Source organism: Bacillus rossius, chromosome 1, assembly GCF_032445375.1.
Source record: "Bacillus rossius redtenbacheri isolate Brsri chromosome 1, Brsri_v3, whole genome shotgun sequence".
In the NCBI taxonomy this organism is placed as follows: Eukaryota; Metazoa; Arthropoda; class Insecta; order Phasmatodea; family Bacillidae; genus Bacillus; species Bacillus rossius.
This window is the reverse complement of record NC_086330.1, coordinates 29,666,383-29,679,950: the sequence shown is the minus strand read 5'-3', so window position 1 is coordinate 29,679,950 and position 13,568 is coordinate 29,666,383. Positions and strand designations below refer to the sequence as shown.

Genomic DNA, 13,568 nt, shown 5'->3' with positions numbered 1-13,568 from the left:
TGGCTGGCTGGCTGGCTGGCTGGCTGGCTGGCTGGCTGGCTGGCTGGCTGGCTGGCTGGCTGGCTGGCTGGCTGGCTGGCTGGCTGGCTGGCTGGCTGGCTGGCTGGCTGGCTGGCTGGCTGGCTGGCTGGCTGGCTGGCTGGCTGGCTGGCTGGCTGGCTGGCTGGCTGGCTGGCTGGCTGGCTGGCTGGCTGGCTGGCTGGCTGGCTGGCTGGCTGGCTGGCTGGCTGGCTGGCTGGCTGGCTGGCTGGCTGGCTGGCTGGCTGGCTGGCTGGCTGGCTGGCTGGCTGGCTGGCTGGCTGGCTGGCTGGCTGGCTGGCTGGCTGGCTGGCTGGCTGGCTGGCTGGCTGGCTGGCTGGCTGGCTGGCTGGCTGGCTGGCTGGCTGGCTGGCTGGCTGGCTGGCTGGCTGGCTGGCTGGCTGGCTGGCTGGCTGGCTGGCTGGCTGGCTGGCTGGCTGGCTGGCTGGCTGGCTGGCTGGCTGGCTGGCTGGCTGGCTGGCTGGCTGGCTGGCTGGCTGGCTGGCTGGCTGGCTGGCTGGCTGGCTGGCTGGCTGGCTGGCTGGCTGGCTGGCTGGCTGGCTGGCTGGCTGGCTGGCTGGCTGGCTGGCTGGCTGGCTGGCTGGCTGGCTGGCTGGCTGGCTGGCTGGCTGGCTGGCTGGCTGGCTGGCTGGCTGGCTGGCTGGCTGGCTGGCTGGCTGGCTGGCTGGCTGGCTGGCTGGCTGGCTGGCTGGCTGGCTGGCTGGCTGGCTGGCTGGCTGGCTGGCTGGCTGGCTGGCTGGCTGGCTGGCTGGCTGGCTGGCTGGCTGGCTGGCTGGCTGGCTGGCTGGCTGGCTGGCTGGCTGGCTGGCTGGCTGGCTGGCTGGCTGGCTGGCTGGCTGGCTGGCTGGCTGGCTGGCTGGCTGGCTGGCTGGCTGGCTGGCTGGCTGGCTGGCTGGCTGGCTGGCTGGCTGGCTGGCTGGCTGGCTGGCTGGCTGGCTGGCTGGCTGGCTGGCTGGCTGGCTGGCTGGCTGGCTGGCTGGCTGGCTGGCTGGCTGGCTGGCTGGCTGGCTGGCTGGCTGGCTGGCTGGCTGGCTGGCTGGCTGGCTGGCTGGCTGGCTGGCTGGCTGGCTGGCTGGCTGGCTGGCTGGCTGGCTGGCTGGCTGGCTGGCTGGCTGGCTGGCTGGCTGGCTGGCTGGCTGGCTGGCTGGCTGGCTGGCTGGCTGGCTGGCTGGCTGGCTGGCTGGCTGGCTGGCTGGCTGGCTGGCTGGCTGGCTGGCTGGCTGGCTGGCTGGCTGGCTGGCTGGCTGGCTGGCTGGCTGGCTGGCTGGCTGGCTGGCTGGCTGGCTGGCTGGCTGGCTGGCTGGCTGGCTGGCTGGCTGGCTGGCTGGCTGGCTGGCTGGCTGGCTGGCTGGCTGGCTGGCTGGCTGGCTGGCTGGCTGGCTGGCTGGCTGGCTGGCTGGCTGGCTGGCTGGCTGGCTGGCTGGCTGGCTGGCTGGCTGGCTGGCTGGCTGGCTGGCTGGCTGGCTGGCTGGCTGCTCTCTTGCCTGCGACTGTCGCAAAATGTACGTTGCAGTTTGTATAACTGCCGCGGGTGTCGGTTACGTCGGGAGCATTTGAACCTGCGCCAGTATCGATGCGCGTGGCTTCATCGGTTTCATCACAGAGCTGCCTTACACTAGTCGGTGCAGCACTCGCGTGCCAATGCCTGTCCAGGCGGCAGCACACATATGCACATCCGTTCCAAACGTAATTTAGGCCGCTGGGACTGAACGTGAGTGAGATCGCCCCCCCCCCCCCTTTTTCCTGATTGTCGAATAGTACACGTTAGACGTGCAGTCGCCCGTGAGAAGCCGCGGCACCTAGTAGTGCGACACGTGATCCTTCGAGGTAAGTTCGGTCATCAGGGTGTCCCGTATCTCCACATTCAGCCGAGAATAGTTTTTGTGCCAGTTATCTAGCTTTTATTGTTTAAAAATAATGTAGCTTGATTATTAAAAATAATACTTCCTCATTTATGAGTTATACGCATTTTATTTTTGTAAAGTTTTACAATCCACACCCTGCACTAAATTATTACCTACTGTTGCTGCAAAGTTTGTTGCTACGCATTCACGAATAACCCTGCTGTTTATGAGAATTCAAAAATAAAATCAAACATGGTATTTATATATATTTTTTATTTTGACTTAGGCGTCAAAAATATTGTATCGTGTAACACTGACTATTCATACTGTAAAACTAATTTGCAAATAAAACTTAGGTTCTTTTTAAAAAATGGGCAATTTAATTTCACATTATGAATAGTCAAAGTAAAATAATATTTTTCTAAAGTAGGCTATAACATATTTGATTTTTTTTTCATATTATCAACAGTATGTTTATTTATGACGTTGTGACTAAACTTTGTAGTCACACTAGCTAATAATTTGGCACAGAGTTGGGATTTTAAAACTTTAAAAAAAATTTGCAACTCTAAACTACGGCACTTTTTTTTTAATTTTTTTATTTTGGTATTTTGATTCAGAACTTTTGATAAATTGGATTGTCAGCTGTTCTTGGTTTGAATTTGAATCCTGAAATCATGTATAGGCATGCTCTACGAAGTTGCAGCTAAGGACGCATCCGGTTAAAACCAGAATAAAGATAAAAAGAAAAGGTGGTGGGTGAGGGAGCATTTTAAACGTACCTTTGTAACGTAGGAGGAGTTTCCATGGTGCCATACAAAAATATTTAAAAAAAAAAAACATTAACAGAAGGAAGAACGTAATTTATTAAAAGAAATATAGTTTTGTGACAATAATTTCTTTCAAAGTATTGAATCGCCAACGACCAATCTTTTAAATGGTCAGAATTTTTCCCACTTCGGTATTAATCTACCTACAATGCTATTTACAAAAGACAAAACATCCCTTCCCCCCTCCAAAATCCTTTTGCCAACCTCAGAATATTTCCTTGGGTGCCACTCCAGGTTCCTTGGTACCGCCAATTGGTTAAAATAAGTAGTTATGTGTATATTTCAGATACGTGAACTACAGTATTAACAATGTTTTTACAACGTTGATATTAAAATTATAGTTATCATTCGATTGTAAAAAAAAAAACTTTTTGCGTAAGATACACGGTAAACATGCTCCGGTTTTTAACAAAGAGGGGTGGCATAATTATTTGGGAAAGGGAGGTGAAGTGATGCGTAATCTGATCCCCTCCCTATTATTGAAGTTCTGGGCACGCCCACGACCTTGGATCACAATTTACGTTATTTGAATGATTCTGCTGTGGAAAGGATTGGTTTTAAATAATTTCATGGACGACCGCCATTGCTGGCTGAAGAACGGACAGCTAACACGAACTAATAAACACACCAAGAACATGCCATATAATGTGTTAAAATGTTTTATATGCCGGTGTTTTGGCTTTTCACGCATGGAGATACAATGGGTAATATACAAGACTTGATATATCTCAACTCACTCTTGGTTGGGCGAAAAATTAGCAGTCACTAAGGGATTGCAGGTTTATTTTAATACAATGTTACTAACAATATTGCAGTAGAAATGAGGTTCGTCCTTAATCAGACTCGGCTGCGCTGCCTGCCAGAAAAATAACACTGAATAATGGAGCAGGCCAAACGTCTCGCGAGCTTTGATCAATGGTTCGATGGGGAAGCGCTACTTCGGAACATACCGGAGGCGTTAAGGGGGTGCCTCCCATTTCAGGTTACGATTTTATATTTATATTAATCACTGTTAAACTTTTAGACTTTTCCAATTGTTTAACTTTTACAAAATGAAAAAATATATTTAGCGCATACGTTTTGCATAATTAGCTGCCGAAGTTACATTTTTAAAGTTTTTGGGTTGTACAAATAAGGAGAATTTAATTTATTGCATAACTGAAACTTTTTAGGTTCAACTGCAATGCCACTGGGTACTTGATGATATTTTTGCATTTCTAACACAAAAACTCATTTCATGTTTCTTGGCTGTCAAAATAGTAAAAAAATGTGAGAATTGTGAAATGCCAGGTAAAATTAAATAATATTTTCTGAAAGAAATTCAAACCATTTCTTGAAGTAACCAGTGCCATCGCAGTCAAACCTAAAAAGTTTCATTTCTGTAATAAATTAATTTCTCATTATTTGTACAACCAAAAACGTTAAAAATGTAACATTAGCAGTTAATTATGCAAAATGTATGTGCTGTATATATTTTTTTCGTGAAAGTTAAACAATTGAAAAAGTCTACAAGTTTATCTGTAATTACTGTAAATATATAATCTTGACCTGAAATGGGAGGTACCCCCTTAAACAGTAGGCGGATCCGCACGGAGACATAACAGCAACAACTCGGCACAACCCGGCTGCACTTCAGCTGTTCTAAAAACATCAGTCGTCGAAATGACGTTGTCAATATATTCTTTGAACGGGTATAGCACCTTGAGAAAAATATCGCGCCCAAGGAGATTTTTGAACCTCCATGGCAGCACCCCGCTGCTGCGTGTTCCATTTCCCTACTTCCCCTTGCGTCCTCGCTTAGCCCCCACGGTCCCCATGCTAGCGCTTAGGCCCGTTCTACAATGGCAGGAAACGGAGATGGATCTCACAGAACAGAGTTTCCACTACGGCACGCAGACGGACCCGTACGGGTTAGCTCGGCAATGCTGAGCTCTTACGTTTACGCTGCTCCGTGCGACCAATAGTAGCCGAGTACTTGGCTGCAGCGGTAGCCACGTTTGTTCATGTCCTATGTTCAAGTACAAGAATATCTCGTGTTCTCTTATTAATGTGTCGCTTAGTTTTATTATATACGTAAATTATGGTCGTGTTATGATCTCGAAGCATAAAATATTAATTTTAAGCAGATTAGTATTTCGTGACGATGAAAAGCAATATAAATGGTTGCCATTCGTTACTTTTCCATGCATTATAAAAGCAGCGCAAGTGATAGTGGAATGTTCCGGGAGATACGTCTCCGTTTCCTTTCCATTGTAGCTCGCGAGACGTTTGGTCGGTTCTAGCCCCGGGAAGTATTTGGGAGACTAGAACAGTGTTTGGGATGTCTCGACAGTCTCAAAGTCCCTGGACACGAGACAACCCTAGATAAAAGTCCTGGGAATGAAATTACAATAGAGTTTATTTTTGGCGAGATGTATCAATAAAAAAAAACAATTTTTAGTAAATATCAACAATTATAGCGTTAATTACAGTCTAAAAATCATATGTTTAATTATTATAAGCACAGATTTAGTTTTTAGGCAATAAAATCTTCTAAATATAAAACAGACTTACAATTAAGAATCACATTTATTCTAATCATTAAAAATCATCAACTAGTATCTATTCATTAGTAATATAAATAATATAATGAACTAGCAATTAGACTTATTTGCTGGTTTAATAAAATATGCAACAAAAAAAGTCAGAGCGTTAACAGTTTTGTACGAAAATCTGTTTCTAGTTTTTGTAATAAAGTAATAATGCCACCGGACAAGGAGAAAACACTCTCGTTTTCAACAGAATGATTGTGTTTAAAGCTTTGTAAAGTAATTACAACCTTTCAGTACGTATTCCTATGGCATCAAACAACTGCAACTCCTTTTTTAATGTTGTTCGTGATTTTTTTGCAAGAGTTTCGGGTACATTTTCTTCGATTTTTTTGATTTCCTGTTCCATTTGACTTCAAAACGAATCATTGGGTTCGTTGTGTACTGTAGAGCTACTGGTACTAGGTTTGGCATCCATTATTTCCAATTCTAGCGTTTAGATACGAGGGATATTTTCTTAAATTCTGCAATACAGTACTTCCGCAGAAGCAATAAGGGCGGTTTTACTCAAATTCGAAGTGAAAATATCCATATTTTGGGACTGTGAGCTGTGGTGACCTGTGCGCAAATATTTTAACAAACATATAACCCGCCCTGGTCTTCTTTCTTGTAGACGAGCTTTCAAAGTTCCAAAGAACCGTTTTGTCAGATTATTATTCGTCGTTGTCAATTGAATTTTTTTCAGCAACACGTAAATTATTGCTTCGACTGTGAGTAATGAACGAGTTTTGTCTGCCTAAGGTTTTTACAGCTAACTAGACTGGCTGCAATAAAATTAATTCAATAAACGCTTTCTTTACGCGATTTTGTCATTACAATGATAGAGATCCCATCATCTTGACATCTAGTAATAAACTGAGTTCTTTTCCAAATACAGATGTCACATATTTCTGTAATTGGCTGTTTTTCAGTAGACTATTTCTAAACAATTTCACTAGGAATCGAGTTTCAACAAGCACTCTTTTAATTTCATCAACTCGTTGTACTTGTAATGGGCAGTTTGTTTCGCAGCTGGCATTTCAGTCCATTTCTTCATCAGACAGGATTTCATCGTCGCTATCATCAGTTTCAGTATCTTCTGAGGTAGAAGCTGCGGATGTGGCAGTAGCCTGTTTTTTTTATATAAAATGTGTCTAAACTCGTAGATGTATTGCGTGGTTCAAGCATAACATCATCTCGCTTGGGCTTTCCCTACCAAACTTCTTCATTATGTTTAGACCATCGCTGGTGATGGCCACAATATTCTTTTCAAAATCCAATTGAAATATTTTCAAAATCTTCGACCATGTTTCTGGTCTCTTCGGCACCGCATTTACCTCGAATGTACACGTATCCCAAGTTCAAAATTTCTCCGTTCACAAGATGCTGGCACAAATTAAGTACCTCCGGTTTCGGACGATGGTCTATTCGTCAACTGAAAGGCTGTAACTTGTACGAGAAGAGACAGTCTGAATAATTGCTTATTTTTAATCTTCATAATAATTCAATATTATTTTCATATCAGTTTCGTTCTTAGGCATTTTATTCTCAAGAAAGAATTTACTCCTTGTCATTGCTCTTATCGTATGTCCATCCTCTGCTTGGCGGGATATTATTTGAGACTAAGACTTCCTTGCATCATGTTCTGTTATTACAGACTACTTTTCAGTTTTAATTTTTTTTTCGATTCCTGTCCGCAAGACTGTTTAACCGATTTTGATTGTTCAGGCTGATTTACAAAAATATTTGTGGACTCGTTGGAGGTGCCTGTCAAGGCCTGTAGAATTCGATCATTTGCATGAAATTAGTTTTGGACATATAACGATCACTGTGGGGTTGATTCGTTTATTATTTTTATAATGTCTCCATACGTTTACTGTATGTTCCAACTTAAATGATCTATTTAAATTTGTTGACTATCTGTAACAAATAATAATATCAAAAATTAAAGTTATTTCTTTGTTCAATGAGTATTACAAATCACATCCAATGCAAATGTCTAACCTAAGTAACTGAAGTAAACAGAATCTAGTGTTTGTTTAAAATTACATGAGATAGGCGTCGTCGTTTCCACAAGAGCGTCGAAATCGCACACAATCGCGCACAACACTTCTCTACAGAAAGTGAATTTGACAACTGACTGACTGGCAGAGCTCAGTCACAAATGTTACGAATCACGTTCTCATAAAAAAATGTGAAAAAAAAACAAGAATATGGCGGCGAACGCATTTACGAGTATTGTTTTTTTTTTGTGTGTAGGTATCAAGTAATTATTATTTGATAAGGTAACTGATGGCGCTCTTAAATCACAGAGTGCGGGAAGCTAATAAAGTTGTCCTTTTGAAAATAAAATTATTGCAATACAGTTTCAACAACCGTGTCTCAAATCTCGACCCGAAAGCCTCGGGACCCGAGACAACTAAATTTACAAAAGGTTCCGGGCCTTCGAGACACGAGACGTCCCGGGACACAAGCCAAGGTCTATAAGCTTGTCTATTCGCACATTTATCGCAATCACATTACAATGGTTAATTTTTTGACATGACAACGTATAATAAATCGATGAACGCCGGCTGCACGCACGAAAAAGGATGACTCATTGTCCCGTTACGAACATTGTCCCGTTACGAACATTGTCCCGTTACGCTTATTGTACGCTTGCGCCGCATTTGTCTCTCTTCCACTCGATTGGAACAACCATCGATTTGACTTTTTCGAGGCACATTAAACTTGAAACACTCCCATTTCGTTTCCTACTTTTCCTATCATCGTCCTATCCTTAACAGAATAACACAGATTGGAAGAAGTTAAATAGAAAACATGTATAAAAGTTATAGTTAAAATAATTTCTTCGTTAAAGTAATAAACATATTTGAATTGAATTAATGAGTGCAAATAAAAGTAAATTTATCAATTAAATTGTAGATTTCATTTCACTCCTTTGTATCCATACAAAATAGTGATAATTCAATAAAAATGATTCAATTTTATTCATAAAAGTATGCAATATTTTCATCAATGTTTTGTTATGACGTTGTCACGTTAAACTATCGTCGGTAAACCGACTTTACAGACAACCAATTTTTTTTAATGTGAGTTAGGTAATGAGCATAATAATTTGTTCTCGGGTGTTTTATGTTGCAAATAAATTTATAATAATAAACTCGGACACGAAACTTATTGTATAATTCATTAAAATAATGCCCGTGCGTGATAAATAAAATATCATAATTGAATACCATGTGATTTCTGAAAGCGAATCAATCACACACTTTTTAGAATCCTGTGACGGAATTGTAAGCGCTGCTCACCACCACAAGAGAAGCGGCACCGATAAGAGCAATAAAAGCTTTCAACCAGATTTTGAACAAGGATTTTTGTTAAAATTAAGTATTAAAGTACTTCACTTCTTGTTAAATTCACTATCCTTCTCTGGCATTTCTTAAAATATCCTGGAGATTTCAAAACACATAAAAACATATATTTACTCAAACGTCTGAAATTAGACTATAATGCTTCTTACAAACTGTTCTAGCATTATTATTATAAAATGTTATTAAAAAAGTAAAAAAAAAAAAAATACAGTTTGTCCGCCAATACGCTTGGTACGTCCACCGATGTTCACAAAAGTGACACGTGGTCACGTTGTGAGTACAGCAGAACAGCGCATGCGTCAAACTCCGAGGAATAGTGCGCGCCTTACCAAGTATAACTTGAAATTTCAAAAACGTTAAACGAATCTCCACATGCGACCCACTTACTGATACACACAAAGTTTTAGGGTATTTTATTTACAAAAGTAAATATTATTTTACATAACTTTTCTCGCTTAATTGAACTTTATTTATGAAATGGTGAAATGATATTATCTTATACAAATGTAAAAAATATTTTTTGCAAAACTCCGCGACCCCGGAGAAACCCCCGGATGGCCACCGCATGGGGAGCCCTAGAAAAGAAACGGGCTCCCCATTTGGAAGCCACCCTGCAAGGTTTTTTGTTTCCACCCTCCGTTTCTTTGGTAGGCTGACTTGTTGCAAGGGACTGAATTCCTATCAGACAAATGCCACCATTTGCCCGAGACAATCCGCCTTGGAGGAGCCGGGGCGCGAACCCGAGTCCTACAAGTCACAAGGCAGACTCTCTACTCCAGAACCAGAGTGGTAGAGCGATGATCGGCAGTCTTCTTCACAGAATTAACTGTAGTTTGGCAGTATTTTGGGAAGCAATAATGTTGCGAATAAACGGAATTCAACTTAACATTCTTTAAAATATTGCCAAGCGAAATTAATACAGGTATGTATTTTCCGGACAATCCACTCGATTTAACTGCAGGAGCATCTACATTGACTATCCAATGATTCAATTTTCCACACCGTGGTCATAAATTCCTGTTCCATTTACGAAATTACACCAACAGCTAAGATGTTAAACTCTATTCTTCTCAAAACAAATACCAGTTCAGCGATAACTTAACATTTCAAACAAGCAGAATTGCAATTACGTTACATACGGCAGCAATGACATTTAAAAACGAACAATTTTGGCAGACCAAAGGTGACACTTATAATTAGAATACGTGATGTCAGAAATACATAGCCGCATACAAAGGAAAGTGAAATGTAGAGACGTTAAAAATATATACATAAATAATTGAGCATTAGGCCCTGCTACAAAAAGTGGGCACCTATATAGAGTATTTCATTTGTAGTGTTGGTTCAAGGTCACAAATAAAGAGTAACTCAAACCGTTTTACATAAGCGCATGCGAAAGTACTGCATCGTTGTTTTCCCTCTAGCTTCTCTTGGATATGTTGAAAGATTGATCATTCCCCGGTTAGTACAAAATATTTTTGGCCACAGGATGAAGCACCTCCCCATTGGAATATCTTTGTACGAGAGTGGTGGTTGAACGTCCCTGACCGTTTGATTGGTCGTAATGATCGATACGACAGCTCTTTTCCGCTGGCCATACGATTTTCTTTTTAGCACGACTTTATTAGATTCACCTGTGTGTATGATTGTATGCAACAGAATTTTTAACTCGATTTTTACCCACTTTAAAAAGGTCAGATTAATTCGAAATTTTGCACACTTGTCAAGGTCCAATGACAATACAATAATTTAGTAATTTTTGTATCATTGTCCTGATCAGGATCATCAGGAAATATGATTTCCTGCCGGAGAGGGAGTCTGAGAAACGGCTACCACATACAAGAAAGGCAGCAGCAGCGCAAATCACCCATTCCCGGCACGGAGATGTAGCGTTTAAAAATAATGTACCGGCAAGAGGGTGACTAAAAACGTCTTGTCGCTAGTGTGAACCTCGGGGAACCACAAACACTTCTATCGGACGTTTATTTTGCCATGACTCGTGGGAACAATAATGGGATGTGATTCATATAAAAATTAAGAAACACAAAAGTTAAGATTGGAGAAAAATATAAAAAGTTAAGTTAATAGAATAAATTATAGTTCAAAATACTAAAAAAAAACTCGCTTTTATATTTTATCGAACAAATAAGTAAAAAATAAATCGTAATATAAGAATAAAATGATTAACGAGAAAATTAATGTATTTGTGTTAAAAGCGTGGGGTGGTTTATACTACATATTTACACTAACTCTGCATTTCGGAATAGAACTAGTAAGAAATTATAACAATTGATATCGAGCACCCCACACTTTTACCACAATGATATTAATTTTCTCGTTAGTCATTTTATTCTTATATTAAGAATTTTTTTTTACTTTTTGTTCGATTAACTATAAGACTATTTTTGTTGTATTCCAAAAGTTAAAACTTTTGCCCACTCTTATTTGTGTATTTTTATTATTTTAATATTTTACATATTTGAGGCATGTTACAAAAACTCCCTTGATATGTTGATTTTAATACTTAAAATTTGAGAATGTTTTTTCTAGCATTTATTTGGCGTATTCAGAAAACATGTAAGTACAGTTTTTCAAAGCCACCAGCATGAATTCTGTGCAAACAATTTGTGCAATTTACTTTATGGCTCAACAAAGCTTAAAACTGTAAATAGTTTAGTAGTTTTCCTGGCGATTATAACGGTCAAAGCCATAATTTGTCATAAAAAATGTTAAAATTTTTACATCTGTGTATTTAATGTTTTTGTTCGGAAACACCTTAAATAGCACCATTTTGCGCTTTCAAATACAAATTTTTCCGGGGGAGGACCCTCGGACCCCCCCCCCCCCCCCCCCTCCCGCTTTAGGCTCGGGGTCCGTGAATGATAGGGCTGTTGTGTAATCTGGCACCACCACTACTGAAGTCCTGTGCACTCCTATGCTCTGCAGACACCCCGAGGACATCACCGTTGTTTCACCGAGAAGTAGTTCTGTTAAGTAATTTATTCAAATCGTTTTCATTGTATCCTCGGGGTCTCTCTTGGTCGGAGAGACTGTTTAATTAATAATTCTTTACTCTCCGGAGTTTTTGGTCATCCGTGTATTAAGTAACGACTTGAGGCGACCATGTGCGTGGTTCGCCTCCTCAACTAAATCGATTCGTGCCTCGGGCGTTTTCTAACAGTTTCAAGGAAGGATTGTATAAGGGCGTGTAACGTGAAAATAAAACCAACTTAATTGAATCACGTGTATTTGTGTTCGGGGGGGCCACGTGGGTCCTTAACCAGTCAGCGGCATGTGGGACGCCCTAAGAGCCCACTGCGGTTAATTAGAAGCGTGCCCGACGCTGAGAGCGGGCTCGGTTAGGAACAGGTGTTGCATTAAAAATCAGGAGGGCTAATATCTCGCTGCACACGGGCCACGTAACGCCCTGAGTTAGTTTCAAGCCGGGTCCACGTGCCCACTCACGTGGTGGCGCCCACTATTTCCACCAGTAATTCGAACCTTAACACCGGTACGCCCTCAATCTTATGTTCATGTTTTGTAACATGGGGTCTCACAAGTCGGGAGAAGTTTTTTATGTAGCAGTAGTGTGCAGCACCGCTTTCATTTGTCACAAGCACCAAATCGAAATTATTTTTTCTTTCTTGTTTGGTTACCCGAATCGGACATACCTTATTACCCTCATTTAACGCATACACATTAACTGAAACTTCAGGGTTATTCTTCTCAAAAAATTTTATCAGATTTAATGGTGACGGATAGTACAGACCATCAAAGTTGAACTTATTCTCCAAAGCATAATACCTCTTATCAACACGGTTTTGATGACTTCCCTCGACAAATCTTGCCAAAATACTCCATTTAAAATAAAACTGATCCTTCAAGTTTTGGCAAATGACTACTGCTCTTTTGTTGACTATTGTCTCAGGTAAAGCAATAAATGAGGATGTCTGATGGTATGGAAGCAAACTAGCACTTGTTTATTTTCCTATGCACATAATCTTGTGACTATCCAGACTGTTACAATGCGAAAAAACCTTATCGCGTTTGTCGCACTTATATGTCTCTCGAGAGATTGTCAGATACCTACTGCATGTTATTAGATGTCTTTTCAAGTTATCATGTCGTACAAATTGTTTGCCACACTTGTTACATTGAAACTCTGTTCTTTTCAGTAAATTATTTTGACACCTGCTTTTTTCATGTCTGCGAGCATTTGAAGTTCTAGTAAATGAAGTACCACAATATTAGCATTGATGCGATGTACGCTCTTCATTAATTGAAGTCTGGAATGCAGATGATGAAACTTCAGCTGATTATGGAACAGCACGTATCGTTGTCTCCTCTGCAGCCGGTATTGGGATATCCACAGCTGTCACCACCATTGAGCTCTCGGCTGTCGTGGTCTCCTCTGCAGCCGGTATCGGGATCTTCGACTCCATCAACGTTGCTACCATTGAGGTCCCCGCTGCTAACGGTAAACAGTCTATCCCGGTCGACATTGGAGCAGTAACTAAATCTCGTGAAACTTACTGAAGAAAGCCGGTCCGTACTGCACCGCGGCCAGAGGTGGACTGAGGGTCCACTCGTCTGAACCTCGCTTATATACCCGCGGTCTACTGGAATAAGTACTACATGAGTCAAGATATTGTCTGTATTTAAATTTATTGTTTTATTAAGTACCTAAAAATTATAGAAATAAAAACACACAAGTTCAATTTTTACACATTTATTTATAAAAATTACATAAATACATATTAGGTTAAGGAATTAAGCATTTTCGCAAGCAAAGTCTTTAATCACGCACGAACTGCCTCGTCGACTCCGGTTCCAACTGGTGCGTCGACTCTGGTTCCAACTGCATCGTCGACTCCGGTTCCAACTGGTTCGTATGTCACGGGATCAGGAGCACAG

The 13,568-nt window shown here is 41.6% G+C and overlaps 1 protein-coding gene across 1 annotated transcript in view; it reads right to left on the bottom strand.

Annotated features, from left to right (window-relative positions):
• The window catches only part of LOC134530421 (protein artichoke-like), a 63,340-nt gene extending 58,810 nt beyond the window's left edge, over nucleotides 1-4,530 (bottom strand). Inside the window, exon 1 of the mRNA XM_063365641.1 lies at nucleotides 4,493-4,530. Coding sequence (XP_063221711.1) covers nucleotides 4,493-4,530 — 38 coding nt within the window. The remainder of the gene's footprint in view (nucleotides 1-4,492) is intronic.
• Nucleotides 4,531-13,568: the final 9,038 nt, after the last annotated feature.